The 20,723-nt window shown below is 37.2% G+C and overlaps 1 protein-coding gene across 1 annotated transcript; it reads left to right on the top strand.

The window, feature by feature from the left end:
• The first annotated feature begins 337 nt into the window (after positions 1-337).
• Positions 338-20,056, top strand: WDR41 (WD repeat domain 41). The gene is made up of 13 exons (XM_075182206.1): positions 338-539; positions 2,955-3,070; positions 7,251-7,299; positions 7,714-7,845; positions 8,633-8,695; positions 9,864-9,975; positions 10,368-10,433; positions 11,671-11,775; positions 12,805-12,989; positions 13,656-13,777; positions 14,412-14,500; positions 16,457-16,590; positions 18,103-20,056. The coding sequence occupies exons 1-13, from the start codon at positions 492-494 to the stop codon at positions 18,262-18,264; spliced, it is 1,383 nt and encodes a 460-aa protein (XP_075038307.1). The 5' UTR covers positions 338-491; the 3' UTR covers positions 18,265-20,056.
• Positions 20,057-20,723: the final 667 nt, after the last annotated feature.

Raw genomic sequence — 20,723 nt, 5'->3', positions numbered from 1 at the left:
AGAGCCAGTGAAAGATAAAAAGTGGGGAAAAGACTAATTTGAACAGAGTTACCCCACTAAATTAATAGTATGATTTCTATGGTCTCTTCAGAACTCTGCTACAATTTCTTGTCTGCTTGAAGCGCTCTGCTAGTTGCTCCCGTTTGTGAATGTGATTAATTAAGGTCATTCTGTGTTTGCATTAGCTGCAATGACATCATTAATTACTTTAGCACAGTAGTTATAGGCAGCCCTGTGTTGTGTGGGTGTTATTCCCCCCAAGCACAATGTCCTGGACCTATACATTACAGTACATAATGCGCGTTTTGCTGGTCATGTGACGGGAGGTGTTTTGGCTGCAGCGGCTCTCCGTAGCAGGTTGCTAGGTGACACCCCCTAGTGACTCGGGCTTCTGTGTTACCAGTAGGCCTGTTTACAGTGTTATCCTGTGTACTAAGTATAGTCTATGCCGGGACTCCTAGCCGGGTATATCACACACCGAGCCGGCCGCCATGTTCCGGTGGTTCCTGGGCAGCAGAGACCAGCAGGGCGGGGTGGAGGTAATGGCTGCTGTCTGTGTGAGAAACCAGGAGGGCGTCTTAATATGTACATTGTGTGTCCTTGTCTTAGGGTCCATACAGGAGTATACAGCAATGTAATTGTACAATTCTGAATCACAGTGCACATATTAAGCCGTGGTAAATGGGGAGATCTTTGTTAATTTTCTATCTTTTTTTGGTCTTTTAGATGCTATCCAATTAGTTTGTTATTGGATCTTATACAGTGGGTGAAAGTTAACTTTTTGCTTTGGGGAAAGGACATTTAAACCCTTCAAAGAATGTACAGGCACAACCTCTAGTTGAAGTTTATCTAGATGGACACAATGAAGTTTATCCCATAAATCAAAATCGTCCCCCCCTTTTTTTTTTTTTTTTTGTAATGTGCCACAAAATTCTGCAGCGCCAGTTGATATAACTAATCATAGAAAAAACAAATGCCTTGTAAATACAGAATAAGGTATAGATTAGGTTAATACATGAGGTGCAGAGATGACAGAGGGTGTAGGACCCTGCTTGTGAGGCCTAAACCATATGTTCATTAAAATATTCATCTCTCTCCTAGATGCTAGGCAATTTAGTAATTATTCATATACTGTAGAGCCCGCATACTAGACAGCACTTTACAATTGGATCAGGGCGTAACTAGGGCTGTGCGACAGGGGCGACCGCCCAGGGCGCAACGCTGAAGGGGGCGCAATTTAGGAATATTTTAGGTAAATTTGGTTAAAATTGAGGGCTAGGGGTGTGGGATTTGTCTTTTTCGCTCCGGGCGCTAGAATTCTAAGTTACGGCTCTGAATTGGATACATAGGACATAACATCTAACACCCACCTGTCGCTGTTATTTTTATAAAGGCTCACTTTCCATTGCAGATTTTCATTAAAGGATAAAGAAAAAACCCTCAAACAATACTAGTCCCTCTGTAATCCCAATTTGGTGGCAAATTAATAATGGGGTAATATGCAACATCTCTTGACATCATTTGCCTATTTTCCTGCTATTGTGCATGTAAAGACCTACTAATTTCTTTTGCCAATATGTACATTTCAACTACAGACAAATTATGCAAAAAGACAAGCATTTGTTTAAATGGGCAAGAAAATGTAAATTTAGAGATGCCTCTATCCATGTGCACTTCTAAAATATGTACTATGCAGCTACGTCTTGTGTCTTGCAAATTATTTTATGATAACATCCATTATGAAATAATTTCTTCTTCTCGGGGCTCAATTCCTTTCCTGTAATCAAGTGAAGATGAAGTTTGTTACATTATAATGACATGTGGTTTGGTGATCTTCAATGTTTATTTATATAGTGTCAACATTGCAGATCTTAGTGTTGTACATGGTAATGTTTGTTTTCTTTTTACATATAGAGAGGTTTATGGTTATGGAGTTGTATTGCAATAAATTAGTGATAATACAGGATGCCCATTGCAATTCTTATTAGGTATTCTTTCTGTCCTGCTCTTCCATACACAAGCTGCAGCCTCCATTGATGTATCCTCCTTGTGGTTATACTTATAGCAGCACAGCTCCATGTGCATACTTCTCAGATTCAGTGTCCTTATAGGCAGTGAAGAGCTGTGATTTGCTATGTAACTTTCATGAAACCACATTAAACTAGAGACGGAGCTATCTTTCAAGTTGGGACATGACAGTGGCTGGAAAGAGATGAAATTGATCGTGGCCTGTCTCGCTGAGAGAACTGCATCTGGGCCTCAGATTCTGTAAAGAGGCATTTACTTATGCATTTCCACATGTGTTTGACTTCAAAGATTTTTTTGGAATGTTCGCTATATAGACAACCTTTTGGTTATTTATTCAGGACCCCATTTACTCATTGATGGTTTTGTTTCATGTTCTTGACGATGGGGTCGGTCAAGTCTAAGTTTACCATGTCTGATATACGGGAGATACTGTTTTAGGATTTAGCTCAGATGTTATAGAGCAGCATCTGGTCCTGATGCGGTGCTCCTTCTTTGCTGGGGGAAGCCTGCTATTTTGGCTTCTTTGTTTGAAACTGCTCTCCCCTCTGTCCACAACGTTTCATGTATTAAAGGCAACCAGTGTCAGTAAATAACAAAGTATTGGAGGTAATTAAGGGGGTGGGTGGTAGGCGAGTGGATTCAATAATTCGAACGGGAATGGACTGAAATTTCTTTGCGGAACTGGAAGGAATGTAGCAATAGAAAACAAATATATACTCTGTTAGCTAATCTAATAAAATGAGGGCCACATAAGCAGATAGAAAAGTGAACCCTTATATAGTGCTATAAATATTTGTATCTTGCATATTACACATATGCCATACTAGTCTATCCAAATTAGTAACAATTGTTTTTCTTTTATTTGTGGAGCTAAAATATTACTTTGTTGTATATTTTGTCTGAAATAAATAATCTGTTTTATTTAGAAGTCCACAATATTAAACATTGGAGAAGAACAGACCCAGAACCCTTATACGGAGCTCACAGCTCTAAAAGCCCACCTTGATATTGTGCGATTCCTTGTGCAAGTAGATGACAACAGGTGAGTGTCTGAAGTCAAGGTTTAGGATGTTTGCTATCATGTCATACATATAGCCCATGAAAGGAAAAAGCATTTTAAGAAGCAGGAGAGATCTTTTCATATCTATTTTTTTTCCCTGTTAATTTTCTTTATGATTGACCGACAAACGTGTACTAAGCCCAGCATTGCATATTCGTCATAATTAATTTTATTTCTCCCAATGCAGAAAGTTCATTTTTGTATGGAAATCTATAAGGCAAACATAAATTTAACAGTTCTGTGTGGAGTTATCTGTTAATGGAAAATCTAGGTCTACGTTTTCATTATCTTTAATTGAATTTCGCAAACATGACTAGACCATGTCTGATATTAATTTAGTTTTTTCATTGCCTTGTTGTTGGGCTTACTTGTTAAACAGCACTGTAAAAATTACAGAAAATATATCAAGTATTAAAAATATGGTTATAACTAAACTAAATAATATACCTGAGATTTTTCACTTAACAAACGTATGTTGTCTATTCTAATATAAAAACAAGAAGCGGTCTATTCCACCTGGTCATTCTGTATCAACATTATTCAATGCATTATAGTTTCTGGGTTGTTTGGCAACCCTGGTAACATTGACTTCTACTTCCAGTTTAAACCCATACGAATTTGTATAACTTGCTGATATAATTGTTTGACCGTATAATAAGCTTGTAGAGTTCTGTAAGTTGTGCCATAATTGGGTAGATCGATTATAAAAAGTCTAATACTGGACTGAAAAGTTTTCCTCTATTGCATAATGTTTGCTTGTTCAGAATACAAAATTGTTTTAACCTGAGCCGCCATTGATTGCTGTGTGTTGTAGTTTTCAGACTTTTTCCTTTTTATATGGTGACTGCTCTTCCTGTCTCTGTGGTTCACAAAGCATAAGATGTTGGACTTTGTATTTCCTATTGTTTTGCTTCTGAGTGTAAGCCACTGTATTCTGTGTCCTTAAAAAGACTTAAGGCTTTCGATCGCAGGCTGTTGTATATATGTTATGTTGACCTGCTCTGTATTCTGTGGATATTGAACACTGAATGATTGGCTTTTAAAATGAATTGAGTGCTGTTCAGGCCCACAACCTTCTTTGGCTTTGGGAAAAAATGATGGCGAGTACTGACAGTGTGTACTCCTTTATGTGGCTAAGTGGTTAGCACTTCTGCCTCACAGCTCTGGGGTCATGAGTTCAATCCATGACAATGGCCTTATCTGTGTGGAGTTTGTATGTTCTCCCTGTGTTTGCGTGGGTTTCCGCCGGGTGCTCTGGTTTCCTCCCACACTCCAAAAACATACTAGTAGGTTAATTGGCTGCTATCAAAATTGACTCTAGTCTCTGTCTCTGTCTCTGTGTGTTAGGGAATTTAGACTGTAAGCTCCAATGGGGCAGGGACTGATGTGAATGAGTTCTCTGTACAGCGCTGCAGAATCAGTGGCGCTATATAAATAAATGGTGATGATGATCAAAAGAGAGGGTAACACACCATACATAGGCTGCTCCGCAAGGCTTTAAAACTCTTATTTTATCCTGCTTGCTTTTGCTTTCTATTTGTATTTTGCTCGTAAAGGCAGACTGTTCTGATATACAATAACTTTACTGGTAGAAAATAAATAAAAATAACAAAACAGTTTATTTCCTTGATTAATGCTTTATTGCTGCTGTCATTAGTGCTGAAAAACTCCAGAACATTTTATGTATATATTAGTGGATGTTGTTAGTGGGTCTGTTGTATAAAGCCACCTGCGTTTTAGGTTTAGTACTCCTTTAATTGATGTGAGCAATGTGCTGCATGCTTCTCCAGTGATGGAGCTGAGCCTGTTCAATATGTACACTTGTGTCTTCTCGTCAGCCTCTGTAAATGGTTTCATGCTTCAAGTGCTTTCATAATCTCTTACTGCAAGCTTTGAAAAGGGATTTTCATGTTCTCATTGTAGATGGGTAAAAGAAAAAATCAGTGATTGGAACATTTTACTTTGATTGGTTTTCAGGACGCTAAATGAATCCTGTACAATACTTTTAAAATCGCATATTTGGGGTTATTTCTTAACACAGGACTATGTGAAGGTCATAATGACACAGAAGGCTTATTCTCTACCTGTGAGCCAGGTAGGGAATGTGCCTAGAAAATTACTGCTGGCGCCTAACTTCTGAGAGTCATTTCTATTGAAGTCAATGGATGCACCTCTTTTTCTAGCTCCTACATATGAAGTCGACCTTAATTTGTCCAAAACTTGGATATATTTATTTGTAAATTGCTCTTGGATGCAACTGTTTTTGTGGGCTGAACCAATATCAATGCAAGTTACCAATTTACTAGGAATTCATTATATCCTTGAGTCTCACAGTAGCCGTGAATACAACTGTTTTACATTGTTTCGGAAGTGATATCTTCCAAGGACCTGTGGTCATTACACTAGTTAGAGAGGATGTGCAGCATTGTATCACAGTAACCTACTTTTAGATCGAAACTTATACTTGACAATGTATTTTAGGAAACACATCCATCTTTCTAAGCAGCAAATCCAATAACAGTCAATTCACTACACTGGGTTGTTCAGTAACCTTTACAAATGTGGACTTGACAAACAAAAATGGTCTTTTTTATTTTTTCTGTTTCGTTCTGTGTAAACTGCAGATTTAGTGTTGAGAATTGCTGATTTTCAAAAGAAAAAGCAATTACCAAGGTTTAAAAGATCAATAGAAATGATGCCATTGTCCAAAAGAGAGTGCAAAATATTGAGACTTGTGTTCTTCCAGCTCTCACCTGTCAATCTAGGAGCAAACGAGGAAATCAATAGCCAAGAGAGAAGGCATTAGAAGGTGTAGTTACAGCTAGCAATGTATAGGATCAGCATGCTTTCTGCTTTTAATATGTGCAGAAAGGGGATATAATAAAACCAGTCCCATTCCCTGAGGACTCCAAGGGCTAGAGTGAAAAGACAATTGAAATGCCTTAGATATCCTTAACCAGCATTCCCAATACCTCCTTTAATCAGGTAAAATTGACCTGAAATAGGGAGCGTAGATAATGGATTCATAGAAACTGTTTATGTGGTTTAAACACTCAGCAACCTACATATTGCAGAGAACTCTCCACACACCTCCCCCCAAAGAGTGCTGTCCATTGTATTCCTTGGAAGTCTCTGCTCAATTCCAGCCTCTAACTCTGTAGTTGGGTAAAGATATATATTTATTTGTAAATATGAACATATGATTTATTATAAATGAAAGTCAGCATTTGAGGCTTTCTTGTTAAATTATTATTGATTATTATTTATGTTTACCTTTCTGCTGTACAAGACACCACACTTTGTAACCTGTTTTCTTGGCACTTCATGGGGTGCCCCAGATACATCCGAGGGGTATATGTGTCTAAGTATCTTTAAAGTAATTAAATGGACAAGGAGTGGTCTTGCATAAATTTACTCCGGTTAGAGTGTAGTGAATAAGCTCACACACATTAGGGGTAATTTAGTATACCCTATAGCCTCTGGTTTTACAATCCCGTATAGCATATAATAAAGTATTAGTGGCAGGAGCGCTGCATGGTAAGCTAGTCACTGACCTGACAAGGCTATTATACAGGCTAGGATCAGGGGTCAGACTGCACTGGATCTCCAGATAGGTGTGCAATGTACAAATAAAGAATGAAGGACCATTTCTGGAAGTAGAGCGGGATGGAATTATTTAAATGGACAAGAACAAGTAATGTCTATCACCAAAGTTGAGTCCCTGACTATGTAGTTAAAGCTTTGAGGGTCTGTGTTGTTCAGTAGTGTTCTCTACCCCTTTCTGTCTTTTTAAAACCATAGTGCCTTGCTTGTGTATTTGTGGTTATATTGTGTTAATTCACACCAACCTCATCTGTTTGCTTTGCCTGATGGTGCCACGGCCTGAATGATATCACACCATACATGTCAGAGACCACTATTTACATAGGAATATCCTGACCTGAAACACCTTATTAAGTATACGGTTTACTCTCTGCATATCATATGGCAGCTTGTTTATAGCTGTGCTGGCTCAGTGGAAAATATATAATTCATAATTACAAATAAATTTCCTTCCAGAAATCCAGCATTTACAAGTTCACTTAGTAATTACTAGTTTATTGTGTTATGTACATACAAGCCGTCCTTGTTATGTTAGAATTCACTGTTCTATTTGTTCTAGGTTTGCATCTGCTTGCGATGATGGATCAGTCATGGTATGGGATGTGCAGGTATGAAGTCTACAGATTGTTTATAAATATATATAGAATATCTAAAAGTATTATCTGTGTTTGAATTTGTGGATGTGATACATTGCAACCTCTAGTGTGACAGCAACTTGATAGGTTCCATGGGACTGAAGGACCCTTGTCTACTGCTGGTCTCAGGAAATTCTTTACCTTTCACCCTCCTAATCACAGGAGTAGGGTTTTTATTTTTTTCTGTGGTTGTTATGCTGATGTCTAAAACTTGGGACAGATTGTAAATTATCACACAGTTCTTCATTTCCTTTTTCTCTATTTATCTAGTTATTAGGTTTTAAACTTGTTATTTTAGAGTATTTGTTTTTACATTTTTGTACATTTATATTTACCTCAATTTTTGATATTGCTATAGCACTAACGTCTCTAATATGTCCCTCCCAGACCGGAGAAGTCCTGTTTGAGCTCCATGGACACACTCAGAAGATCACCGCTATTATCATATTCCCAGGAACTGAAACACATGGCGAGAGGGCTGACCTAATGCTGACAGCGTCTGCTGATAAGACCGTCATTGTATCCTTCTGTTGTTATGGCTTTGTACAGTAGTAAAATCACATCAGTCTACCTGTCACCTACACAGAGCAGAGACGGCTGTTTTGAGGACTGATTGAATATGTAGGAGAATGCACCCAATCAATTCACAAAGCTAAAGTTGATTGGGAGTTAAATCAAACCCATTTTAATGCCTCGGTCTTGTCGTCGTCATCATCATCGCCATTTATTTATATAGCGCCACTACTTCCACAGTTCTGTACAGAGAACTAGCTCACATCAGTCCCTGCCCCATTGGGGCTTATAATCCTCATTCCCTAACATACACACAGAGAGAGAGAGAGACTAGGGTCAATTTTGAAAGCAGCCAATTAACCTACTAGTATGTTTTTGGAGCTTGGGAGGAAACCTGAGCACCTGGAGGAAATCCACGCAAACACGGGGAGAACATACAAACTCCACACAGATAAGGCTGGGAATCGAACTCATGACCCCAGCGCTGTGAGGCAGAAGTGCTAACCACTAAGCCACCCTGCTGCCTTGTCCCTAGTATCTAGTAATTAACTGACTGACTTGTTCATATTAACAAATGGTTTTTTTGGGGTTTTTTTGGGGTTTTTTCTATTTAACTTGGCATTACCCTAAAATGAGTTTGATTCTATCCTACTAACTTTTCATACAATATGATTTTGAATGCATAGCTGTACTGATTAACACATTTTTATATGTTGTTTTGTGAAGTAACAATTAAGAAACGTTTCACCAGATCTAAGAATCCACGTAAAGATTTCTTAATATCTGAAATCAGGGCTGGGATTGTGAAAGTGGGCAGCAGTTGCAAAAGGCCTCCGACTTCCATTCTACAGTAAAGGTGATTACAGAACTATATATGTATAAATGTAAAACACTGCATGCTGGGCACAAGAATCCAAAGCCGAATGGTAGTGTAACATGAACAACAGCAGACGAAGGGACCTTAGAGTTATAGTTTATGAACATATGAAGGTAAGCAAGCGGGAAAACCAGTAGTACACTCAATTGCATAGGAAGAGAAGAATAGGAAAATAACATTTTTTTAGTAGCCGCCCCCCATTCTCGCACCACCAGAAGCTTCACCCCCATACTAAATAGTCTGGTGCTGGTTCCTCCTATGTGTGTGGGGACCCTGGGCTGCGGGTTTACCTGCTATAGTGGAACCAGTTTAGTAATCCTAGCCTGGTGCTGGTTATCACACTGGTTGTCTCCCTGATTTAGTATAGACAAAAACAACAGGGATACTCTGCACTCCAAACACATAATTAATGCTGTACTAAATACTGTTCTATATTAAAAACAGGGAATGTTAGTTCCACATATTGCAATAAATGTTAAGCTGACCAACTCATGATAAAGTCTTCCCATTCTGATCAGTCCAGAGACCTGGGACTCACCTGACACAAGTTAGAATTAATTAATGTAAAGAATGGGGTGTTTACACAATGTAAGTCCCATCACTCTTGCACCCCATTCTTTACATTAATTCCAACTTGTGTTAGGTGAGTCCCAGGTCTCCCATGGCTGCTAGTGCTAGGGAAAGACTTGCCTTTAAAAGCTGTGTGCAGGTAAGCCTTAAGCCCAGATAAAATAGCATAGCATTTGATCATGTTAGGACTGACCAGAATGGGAAGACTTTGGCGTGAGTTGGCCTTTAATCAGATAATTTAATCATTTTGAAGGGTAATGTAAAGACTCGCTTTCGTAAACCAGCTCTAAGTGTGTGATTCAATTAAGTTTTGGTTTATGTGGAAGTAACATGACATGTTATATGAGCTCTGGTAGAAGAAAGTGTATACAAGAAAACATTATAATGATCAGCAAACCTCTCTTTCTGGTCACTTGTTTTTGTAGATGCCTTCTTGGGTACTAAGGCTTCTAGGGCGAGCCTTAGTACCCAGTCTCCCGTACTTAGTAGGCACATCCTGTTTAACAAAATGCTCTAATCTTTTAAAATATTTTAATTTCCTAATTTGTTTTGATACATGTCTAATATTTAAAACCAGACTCTAATGGGGCTTCAGAGCTTGGATGTGTGGCTGTCTGGTGGGAGTGAACTCCGCGTGTGGAATCGGGATTTCAGGCTGCTGGCTGAGACTGGCGGCTTTACTGATGGAGGTGAGATGAGCTATATAGATATCGCTACAGTTCTTGATGTTTCATAGCAGTTGATTATAGCCTAAAAGTCCTTAATGGACGGTGACATCATCAGGCCGTATTAAGGTACTACACTCTATCAAATAGACCATTTTAAGCATAAACATTGAATAATAAAGGGTAACAAGTATCTCTTAATGTGTGTGAATAGCCCTGCAACAAAGATACAATCTTTTATACTTTATATCTCATTAGATTATATACTTCTAATTTATGGAAATCAATGGTATTTTGAACCTAGTCTAATGTGGATAATTATGCCGTAAAAAATATGTCTGGTTACTGTGTTTGTGTTTTGTATATATGTTTGTTTAAAAACTAAGAAAAAACGTTTGTACATTTCTTATGTTCAGAAGGTATCGTTGCAATGATTGAACTTGCTAAGAACTGTATAGCAGCAGCAATTGGAAAAGATTTAAGTGAGTTGGATTTGTTGTGTTGTTTTTTTATTTTTTTATTTTTTTTTACATTTAAGTTTCAAGGCAAAACACCTAAATACATGCTTCACATAAATATAGTATTCCTTGTTTATTACCTTTGCATTATTACACATAATATTTACTCTCCTCCCAGTTTCAGAGCTGACCGTGATCATTGCGGATTCAGCTGATTGCTTCTTAAATCTGCATTACCACCTAGGGAGCGATGGTAGCTCTATAGCTCCGCCCCCTCCTCGTAGCCCAGAGAAATGCAGCCATCCTTTACCTGGGCTATGTGGTTAGTCTCACAGCCCCTGCTGAAGTCCTGCACTTGGTGAGATTTTGGAGGAAAGGGGTGTGAGCGGGAGAACCAATGACGAAGTCTCAATTATGGCTTCCCATTGGTCCTCACACTCACGCCCCGTGCTTCAGCTGTATTAAATTGGTAAAGTAGCTTTACACCTCATTTTATGGCTCGTTGTATTTCCTGTAATTGCTGTGACTCTATAATGCTCAATACTGATTTATAAAGGTAATAAAGAGCCTTTTTGGTGTTAAGTATACAGTAACCTAAAAAGTCAGCTTTAATGGGTATCTGAAAAGAAGAGCAATAATCTAAAAATGAAGCTGCATTTGCTACTGTAAAAATGCCTGGTAGGGGAGAACCTCTGTAAGCTACAGAACATAATCATTTAGCATCATCTGAAGTCAAGGAATAAGGTGGTGGTAACATCCAGGGTGGCTACTGGGTGTAGTAGAAAAATAGAGTAGTTTCTCCTTTCTTGCTTTTATTTGAATTTTGTGCTAGATTGTTTTTACCAGGCACTATTGCAAATGTATTAACTTGGTGCCATGTTCTGCTCAAAGTGGGAGAGACCTAGGGCAGGTCATGGGGACAGATGGGTGAATCGGACAAGCACACTAGGCTTTCTTCTATTGTACAAACTCAAGCTAAAGCTTTATGATAAGTACATTCACTTTGTATATATCCTAATCCCTGTCAGGGGATAGCATGTAAGTAACATGCCATTAAAAATTGTGACATGGCTTACATGCATTATTAGACCACGCTATAAACAGTAGTTATTTCAATGACTCTGTTGCGATGCATTATTTTACTTTATGCTTTTACTGCAATATAAAAAAAAGTTCTAAGTGAGTATTTTAGTTTTCCTTTATTTAAATATTTGCCATTATACCTTCTACATATTCCTAATCTGCTTTGTTGTTCTTTAAGGAATCTTTAAACTAGGTACTGCAGGATCTGATAAATGGGATATTTCTGAAGTTAAATGCCTTTCTGGTCACCATGATATTATTCGGACATTGATAAATGTTAATGGTAAGCGTCTTTCCCTGTTTAATACAGTGACTTTTTGGACATTTAACTTGTTAGTTTAACATTATTGCTTATACTGTATAGCACCAGTCATATAACGCAGTGCTGTACAGTGAATCGCTGTACATTGACATCCGTTCCCGTTGTTACTTTAAATATTTTTATTAATCAGCTAATTGAGACCGTTTTTGGCTCTGGGCTGTGCTGCAGCTAGTCTGGCAGTTTATTGTTGTGGATTTCACACAAGGTAAAACCACCATGACTGACAGTGACTCCCTAAGATTGTGAAATATCTTGATGTTGCATGGCTCACGTCATATTTCCCCTTTGGCTGACGTAAAGGTTTCTGCTAGTACATACATTGCAATGCCACAGAAACCATCCTTTCTGTCCAGCACTGGTGGTATGCTGTATATTATTATTACAGTGTATAATAGCATTGTTGTGCATCCATTGTAATACTTTACAAGACAAGTCTGTCTAGACTACTCCTGATGAACCAGCACAGTAGTTGATATTCAGTGGTGGCTGTTCTGCAAGAGAACAATGTTTGGTGTCTGCATGTGAGATGATTATTTGTTTACCATACTACACAGCTCTTTTCTGAGCATATTGCATTATTCACATCAGTCCCTGTCCCATTAGAGCTTATAGTGTGGCAAAACCATCATTAATTTAATGAAATGATCTAGCAAAAAAAAACGTCAACAAATAACCCAGACAGTCAAAATGAATAGTTTTAAATGAATATTGTATTTTAATGCTTAACAAGGAAAACAAAAACTTGATCTAGCTCTGGAGGAATGTTCGAACACCGCTATATTCTCGTTCAGTTCTAAAAAATAAATGGATTGGATTCTTTAGTAATAATAAAATATTTACTTTATTACATGTTACATGCCTATTCTCCTGCCATGTATATGTATTCTAATAAAGATGTTTTACTGGTTTTTAGTTGTCTGTTTCCACATTATTAGTTTGGTGATTTTGCCACGTGTGATGTAACATATGTTTGTCTTTCCCTCTCTATAGAGTTAACATTTGTAAGCGGCTCTCATGCGGGGGAACTAATTGTGTGGGATGCATTAGACTGGTCAGTCCAAGCTTTTGAAAAAAACCTCTCTCGCACCCCTTCATCACAAGATGTCCCTCAGGAGAATAAACTGCTACCAATGCAAGAGGAGGTGTCCATCCAACACATTGCTGCTGATGGAGAGGTTGGCACTGTTATCCATATCTAATGAGATCGGAAACCTCTTAGAACACAAACTATCCTTTTATATATTGTGCAAGGTTTTACTTGCAGTAATGGCTTCATCGCATGGGGGCAAATATAAAAGTCCATTTGTATTGTAAAAAAATGCTATAAATTCCACTGAAATACCTATTGGATCTCATACACACTGGTGTTATACAAGGGTTTTAAAGATCACTGTAAGCTACCCGATGCATTTGCATGGGGTAAATTGCATTCCAAAAAAATGCCACTGCGAAGCAAGTGAAAACTGTAAAAGATATCCAAATGTTTTTGATACACAGGAGGGGGAAGGTAAGAGGGGCAAGTAATATTAAGATGAAGGCTAGTCCAAAAGTGGACAGTGTTCAGTTTAAAGAGCATTTATCATAGCATAGGAGATATGCACCACTGTTGACACACAATAGTAAGTATATAAATAAGTAATTTAAATGAAGAGGCCGTCTGTTTCTAGACGTACCTCCCTGTAACAGACTGTGTGTTTCCCATTATTCCACACTCTGCCTGCTGGCTGACCATGTGCTAATACAGAAGTCGCATGTTTTGGTTGCACACTTTTCATATACTGTTGTTGGACACATTTGTAGCTTCCTCTTTAATGCTGTATTTGTATTTTATTTTCTACCAGTGTGTCTTTGTGGCTGTGGGAAGAAGTATCTATGTGTACAACATTCAGACAAAGAGAGTGATTGCTTTTCAGAAGAATGCTCATGACTCTGATATACAGCACATGGCAAATATCCCCAACAGGTAACAATATGTTGCTGCTTTCACCGTTAGTCTGGATTTTATGTACAGCAGCAGAAGAGGTCTCTGTGTCCTGACCGCATGCATCCCCTATGGAATTACTTATCCATTAAGTGGTATAATATGATTACATCTTGGGTTGTTTTGGATTCTATATCTGTGTAGTTAAGAGAGAAAAAATATATATTTATCCCAGAATTGCTTTCTGTTTTGTCTTTTGTTTTTTTGTTTGATTTTAATCTGTCACCTCCATTTCCTACTGGCATTTGTTGACTAATGTCATTTGCATAGTGCAGCCACACACAAGACCGATTCAGCAGCATTAACACATTGTAGAAAGAGAGGCGTTGCATAATGGGGAGAAAAGGCTATGTAACAAAGTTCCTCTCTGTATATAGACATCTGCACAGATAGTAAGCTCATTTATAGAATTTAGGCTGTAAGTGCAAAGCCGTGTTTGACAACTTGTTAGAGGTCAAAAAGCAAAGGCTGAAGTGGTGTAATATATGTACAATCTGTGTATACCATATGCTGCAAGCCATTTTCCTGTACTAATAGAACTGTGCACATATTCACTTTCTACATGTCCTGAAGCATTTTCAAACCAGTTTCCATATAATTCCAACCTGTCTTTCAGGCAGTTGGTTTCATGCTCAGAAGACGGCAGTGTTCGCATTTGGGAGTTAAAATCAAAACAACCGCTTCAGGCTGAGTCTGTCCCGGCAGGTACAGTATACACAATGTACAGATTGTAGTGTGCTCAATAGGACTAAGCACATGGTGAATGTATTTAATGAAGGAAATTTATGCCCAAAAATATATCATAGGCTGAAAGAAACTGGTTTCCAGAACTGGTTTTAACATCTAGCTCTTAGTCTCTCGGGAATCAGGATCTATTATCCTTATACATCGCTGACCTCTTGTTTAGTTGAACATTGTGAGGTTTGTGGGCATGGCAGTCTTACGCTAAACGTTGATAAAGTTAGCTGTGCAAAGGGAAATTGCTTGGACATTGATAGTTAAGAAGTTTGAAGTGTTAGCGATTAGTCCTTGTTTATTAGGTATATAAGGCCTGATTCATTAAGGAACGTAAATTCTGATACGATTTCATGGACGGAACGAGGATAGAAATGGGTGTATGCACGTAGTCAATGTACTGTAAGGGCAGGCCAAGCTCGAGTGCACTCTGCAGCGCCCAGTTCAAGCTTTGAGCAGCTCAAAAGCACGTGTTTTTCTGTCGTATCACTTACACCAGACCTGTAGCTGGTGCAAGTGCCAATTGATAATGACGGTTGCATATGCAAGCTCAAATGTGTTTGCAATCAGGAGCAACTCTAAAATGTATTTTATGTATGATGATGTACAGTAGACATTAATAAAATCCTTAATATATATCTATAATCCTGAAGTGCTTTCACATCCTTGAAGTAGATGAACATGATCTTCACAGGTATACTGTATACATCCCTCTTGTTCAGAAGATACTCTAAGGGAAACTCGTAAACAGGAAAATAAACATAGTGTAGTAATTCCCCTAAAAATCGCACTGTACAAGGAAAGAAGTCTGAATAATCTGGCAGGGAACCAACAACCCTATATCCCAATGTGAAGGACACTGCAAAGCACTCTTCCTCTGTGTGGCCTTATGAAATAATCTCCCATTGGAGTTCTGCTTCCAGATAAAGGTGAATAAATGGTCTCCTAAAACATGATGTCTGTCACAATACTTACGAGCTTATAATCTCCTCAGGGCTCGTTTCATAAAGTAAATAGAAGTGTTAGAAATCTAGCGCATTAAACTTTTTAATGAACATATAAAATTATAGTGCAAATACACTCGCATGTAAAAAAAACCGATAGAGATCCTAAAAGCACTCAAGTAGTTGCACTCCTACCAGAAAGTCTCTATTATCGTAAATCTAAAGGGGAAAATAAATGGTAACACCCGGGTGGTCTCTCCCTCCTGCTGACAGTCAGAGTCCCGTATCCATAGGAAAATCTGTTCCGTTATCCTCCGGACGCGTTTCACCTCCGCATTTGGAGTCTTTATCAAGATGCGGAGTTGGAACGCAGCGGCGGATAACTGAACATACTTTCCTACAGCAGCTACTTGAGTATTTTTAGGATCTGTCGTTTTTTTACATGTGAGTGCATTTGCACTGTTGTTTTTATTTGTTCATTGAAAAGTTTAATGCGCTAGATTTCTACCATTTTTATTTATTTTAAGAAACGAGCCCTGAGGAGATTATAAGCCCATAAGTATTGTGACAGGCATGACGTTTTATGAGACCATTTATTCACCTTTGTCTGTAAGAAGAACCAAACCATCTATTCCACTATGAGCGTGATTCCAAACCTTCTTGTTGTATATCTCTGTGACACTGTCATTTTATTGAATACAATATGAATAATGTAAAGCAGAAAACAGTACGTTTAAAAGCGAAAATAAATTTTGGCAAAATCTTTTAAGTTGCTTTTAAAATGTATTGTAACATAATCCTGATTTAGAGCCAGTTCACTCTCTTCTCAGATTCCTGTTACACATCCTGCCTAGTATATTGTCACATGTTATGTGTCTGGGAATGTTACAGGCTGCCTGTTCAGAACATGTTAGCTTATTGTATTAAATATTTATATTGTATTTTATTATTAAAAATTAAATTCCATTTATGTTTTAATTAGGTTTTTTTAGTATGTGGGGATTTGGAAAATCTGGCAGACACTCTAATAATGCAGCGAAGAAGTCCGCTGATAATGGCATTGTCGCCTCGCTGGAGCTGATCGGTGATTTGATTGGACATTCTTCTTCTGTACAGGTGAAACAGGACCCAATTTGGTGGGGAAAATTCTGTCAATCTGTAATTGTTGCACTGTATGCTGGGGAAAAAACACAAATACATGTCATGCATATGTTTTATATTGTTTATGTACATTTCCATTGTTTTATATTATTTATATGTTCAGCTGTGGCTATAATGTCTGTCTCCCCTTTTTGCTTGTTGACTATCATATACTGATTATTCATCATTGCTACAACACTTGCTGCCAGCTAACACTCCAAAGATGTTATATTGTAAGAGGAATGTCTGTAATAGAGAAGAGGGCATTTGAAAGCTATAAGGAACCAAGCCAAAAATTGTTTCACCGATTCTTAAAAGGTTTTGCAAAGTACTACAACTGGAACTTTATACATTTATATCTTAACATTTTTATTACACAAACATAAATAACGGGGTTGTTACCATAAAAAATAAATGAGGATGTAGCAAAAATCTTTTATTTAAAACCATTAATAATAAAAACATTGTTTCATTGTATTCACTTTTTTTTCCATTTTGAAAACCTTATACATCAGCACACTTTTTTAACATCTAATTTTAAGTCAGATTTGTTGACTTGAATTAAACGGGCTCTGACATATTCTTTCTTTTTTACAAATGTAAAAAACAATATATGTACATTTATATAGTTTGGAAAAATTAGGTTTTTAGGTTATAGTATTTGTAGCATTCTTCTTTTACATACTTATCCACCTGACACCTCCCTTTTGTTTCTTAGTAAGGAAGAAGGATAATTAATTTCACAGGTTGTTTATATTTTTATGTATTGTTACTTCTCAAGTGCTGGTATTTTCTATTAGATCACTGTTTTTTTTTTTTATGCACATTCGTAAATTAATTTTAGTACAGTTTACTTATTACATTTTCTATACACTCCATATATACATTTCATTCTTATGTTAGTTAAGTCCTAATTTTACTAGATCCCTTTTTACATGTGTAACATTTTTAAAAAAAATTCATCTTTTTTGTTCAGTGGGATATACATATAATTTGTCTATGTACTACAATGGGTTAATACTTTATGCCTCTTCAGGTATGAAACCAGTTAGGCCTCTGTCTGACCTACAAACCCATTTTTCTTCTTGACAGTTTTTTTTTGTTTGCTACATACGCCAACTAAGACACTGTGTGATCATAAAAAGAAAAAAAAAAAAACGGACAGAGCACTTAGTTGGTTGGTGGAGCAGCTGCCCAATCAGTGCTCTAATATAGAAGCGCTGGTGGGTTATTGTCTGACGATCAGTGACATCATCATTTAGGGTTAGGATGGAGTTCTTTTATGTGTTTTACATGTCGCTGTACATAGTAATACATGGATATTTTTTTTTACATTTACAGTTGTGCTCATCGTGTACAACAATGTTCACACTAAATTTGTGAATATCTGTATTAACCCCATACCTTTCAATCTGCCGTTTTGTAAGAGTAGATGTGAATCCTGTCTGTGTTCTCTGGTGAGATTTGTTCATTATTTTTTCTTCACAGATGTTTCTGTATTTCCAAGATCACGGTCTAGTCACGTGTTCTGCTGACCACCTCATCATCGTATGGAAAGAAGGAAGACGAGAATCCAGACTGCGCAGCCTGATGCTGTTTCAGAAACTGGAGGAAAATGGCGATTTACGGCCAAGATTCTCTCTTCAGTAAACCAAATGGTCCTGTTACAAGGGTTAATATAAAGACAAATAATACATTACAGCGCTTGTTTTTATGTTCAAGGCTAATGGGCTTAAATTTTATTTTTTAAACAAGAAATACTAACAAACAAACTGCCGAAGAATTATGTCTTTACACTTTTCTTAATAATTTTATTTATTTGCAAGTATTTTATGTTGTATAATTTATTTTTTTAATTTCTGCCTTCTGGTCATCTGTGGTAGCTACAGTGATACAAGGTGGAATTAATGGAAAAGTAACTCTCCCAGGTTACAGATAAAGGTCATGTTGTTCTCATATTTTTATATATTCTCTGCTAAGAATACCTTAAAAAAACAAACAAAAAAACATTGAAAGCCTGTCTTGTGTCAAAGTCTTTACATAATATAAATGATCATATTTAGATGACACTAGAATAAATGTATAAATGGATTTTCTACATCCAGAGGACTTATTGGCCTGTAGTACCAGTATTTATTATTCTTCCCCTTGCATATGACACAGCCCTGCTCTGCTCCCTCCATTGGGCACAATTCTATCCGCAGACTTGCCTTTGTGTCCTATCTGAAGCTGGAGAAACTCTTTCATATGAGAGATGTGAGCTATGAGATCCGTTCACTGAGCAGTTGTACTCCTTCATTGCCCAGCATTGTACATTCATTTGTTTCCTGGCTGATGACGCTGTGCAATTTGACCCATTATTACTACTGGACTTTCCTTTACAAACATGGTTTGGTTGGCAGGCCACAGTTTTTACATGTAATAGTTTACATATATAAATGCACCATTGCTGGGGACATTTGTACCTGAACATTTTTTGACAGTATTTCCATGAAACTTTTGCACTAGTTCTTTATGTTGCTGTAGTTTACTTTTTATTCTGCTCAACACTTCATCCTGCTCAATTAGGTAAATATATTGAGCAGTGTTTTGTGTGCGTGCTTGTGGAACAATTTTTATTAAGTTAATTTTAAAGTCTATGATGATCAGGTCACATACCTTTATTAAGATGTAATCTAAATATTTGTGCAAGATATCGTGTGTGTATAGGCTGGCATGGAATATGATTCGCTACAGTCTGCAGAAGAATCCTTTGGTAGCCTCAAGCTCCATGAAGTTCCCATCTGTCCTGTTTTTTGTATACACCATCTTGTGGCCAATTTTGAACATTACACTCATTAGACTTTAACATTACGCTTTAATTCATGTATAGAAGGCTAAGAGATTTCTTCATCCTAATACACAGGCGGTGCACAACCATTAGCATGATTCAAAGCACAGTGGATGCTCCGTTTAAAAAAAAATAAAATCTCAATGGTGCTTTTGCAAAATTCATCTACAATAAATATGCTCGTCCTGTGTGTACCATGCATAGCCTGCAGGATTCAATTGTTGCAATATTTTCCTTGGTATAAAGTTGGCACCATGAGCCCAAACCTGGTCAGTAGCATTAAACAAAATGTATTTAAAATGTTGTTCAACATTTAGTATTGATTCCATAGAGGCAAAAAAAATAAAAAATATATGAACCTTTTCATTTTTAATTCAGGTTCGCATGTGTGAATTAGACAAACAACCACTTTATGTGCCATTACATTTGTGATCTTTAAGTAAAACAGACAAGATGTACAGAAAACATAAACGTGTAATTTATAGTTTTCCAGATTTTAATGGTGTAAAAAATTATTTTGTTTGCAAAAATCAGATGTTTTCTATCAAAAATGTCATTGTCTTTATTGTGCAAATACATGGGACATTGAATTAAACAATTTTTATATTAAAATTTGTATGTAGCTCAATGCTTTTTAATCAAAATACATATAATTTATTATGTCATGTTTATAGATTGTAATTGCAGGTGGTACTGGACAGAGAAAATCATTTTGCTTTCCATAAAAATATGGTATGTAGCTCTAAAATGTTATAAATGGAAGTCTGTAGAATTTTAGGGTTGTGTTTTATTGTTAAAATGCACCTGTCACTAATAAAATGGTGCGATACAATAATAACATGTTAACAATACTTTTTTGTTCCTAAAATATTTGTATAGTCTTCTGATTTTGTAATCTTACTCCTCCCTGTAGGACTTAAAAGTGCACATATACACAATGATTTTAACGGTCAATTTTGGAGTTCATTGGCTACAAATTGCAGTGTGTATAGGTCCAACAAGACAACTGATCGCAATCAACATCTTATGGGGTGCCATCAAATGTCGGTCAGTTGGATGGATGGTAAAGACTTTAGGTGATGACCACACCTGAATGTTAATGTAGCTGTCTATTTGAGCATTGGCCATCCGTATGTGTAGATGTATAACCAAATCTGGAAGAGATCTGGCCACTCAGCCCAAGGTAGAACAGTGTATTAACAGAAGGAGAATGGTCGCACACAACTATAGGACTAATGCTCTATTATTAATGGTTTAATACCGTTTCTACATAATAGGC

The sequence above is a fragment of the Mixophyes fleayi genome, chromosome 1 (assembly GCF_038048845.1).
Source record: "Mixophyes fleayi isolate aMixFle1 chromosome 1, aMixFle1.hap1, whole genome shotgun sequence".
NCBI classification, from domain to species: Eukaryota; Metazoa; Chordata; class Amphibia; order Anura; family Limnodynastidae; genus Mixophyes; species Mixophyes fleayi.
The sequence above is the reverse complement of the archived record's forward strand: the minus strand, read 5'-3'. Positions and strand labels throughout refer to the sequence as shown.

Coding starts and splice junctions, on each gene's coding strand:
- WDR41 (XM_075182206.1), top strand. CDS start 492: ATGTTCCGGTGGTTCCTGGGCAGCAGAGACCAGCAGGGCGGGGTGGAG. Junction 7,300..7,713: donor TCATGGTATGGGATGTGCAG/GTATGAAGTCTA, acceptor TGTCCCTCCCAG/ACCGGAGAAGTCCTGTTTGA. Junction 12,990..13,655: donor ACATTGCTGCTGATGGAGAG/GTTGGCACTGTT, acceptor ATTTTCTACCAG/TGTGTCTTTGTGGCTGTGGG.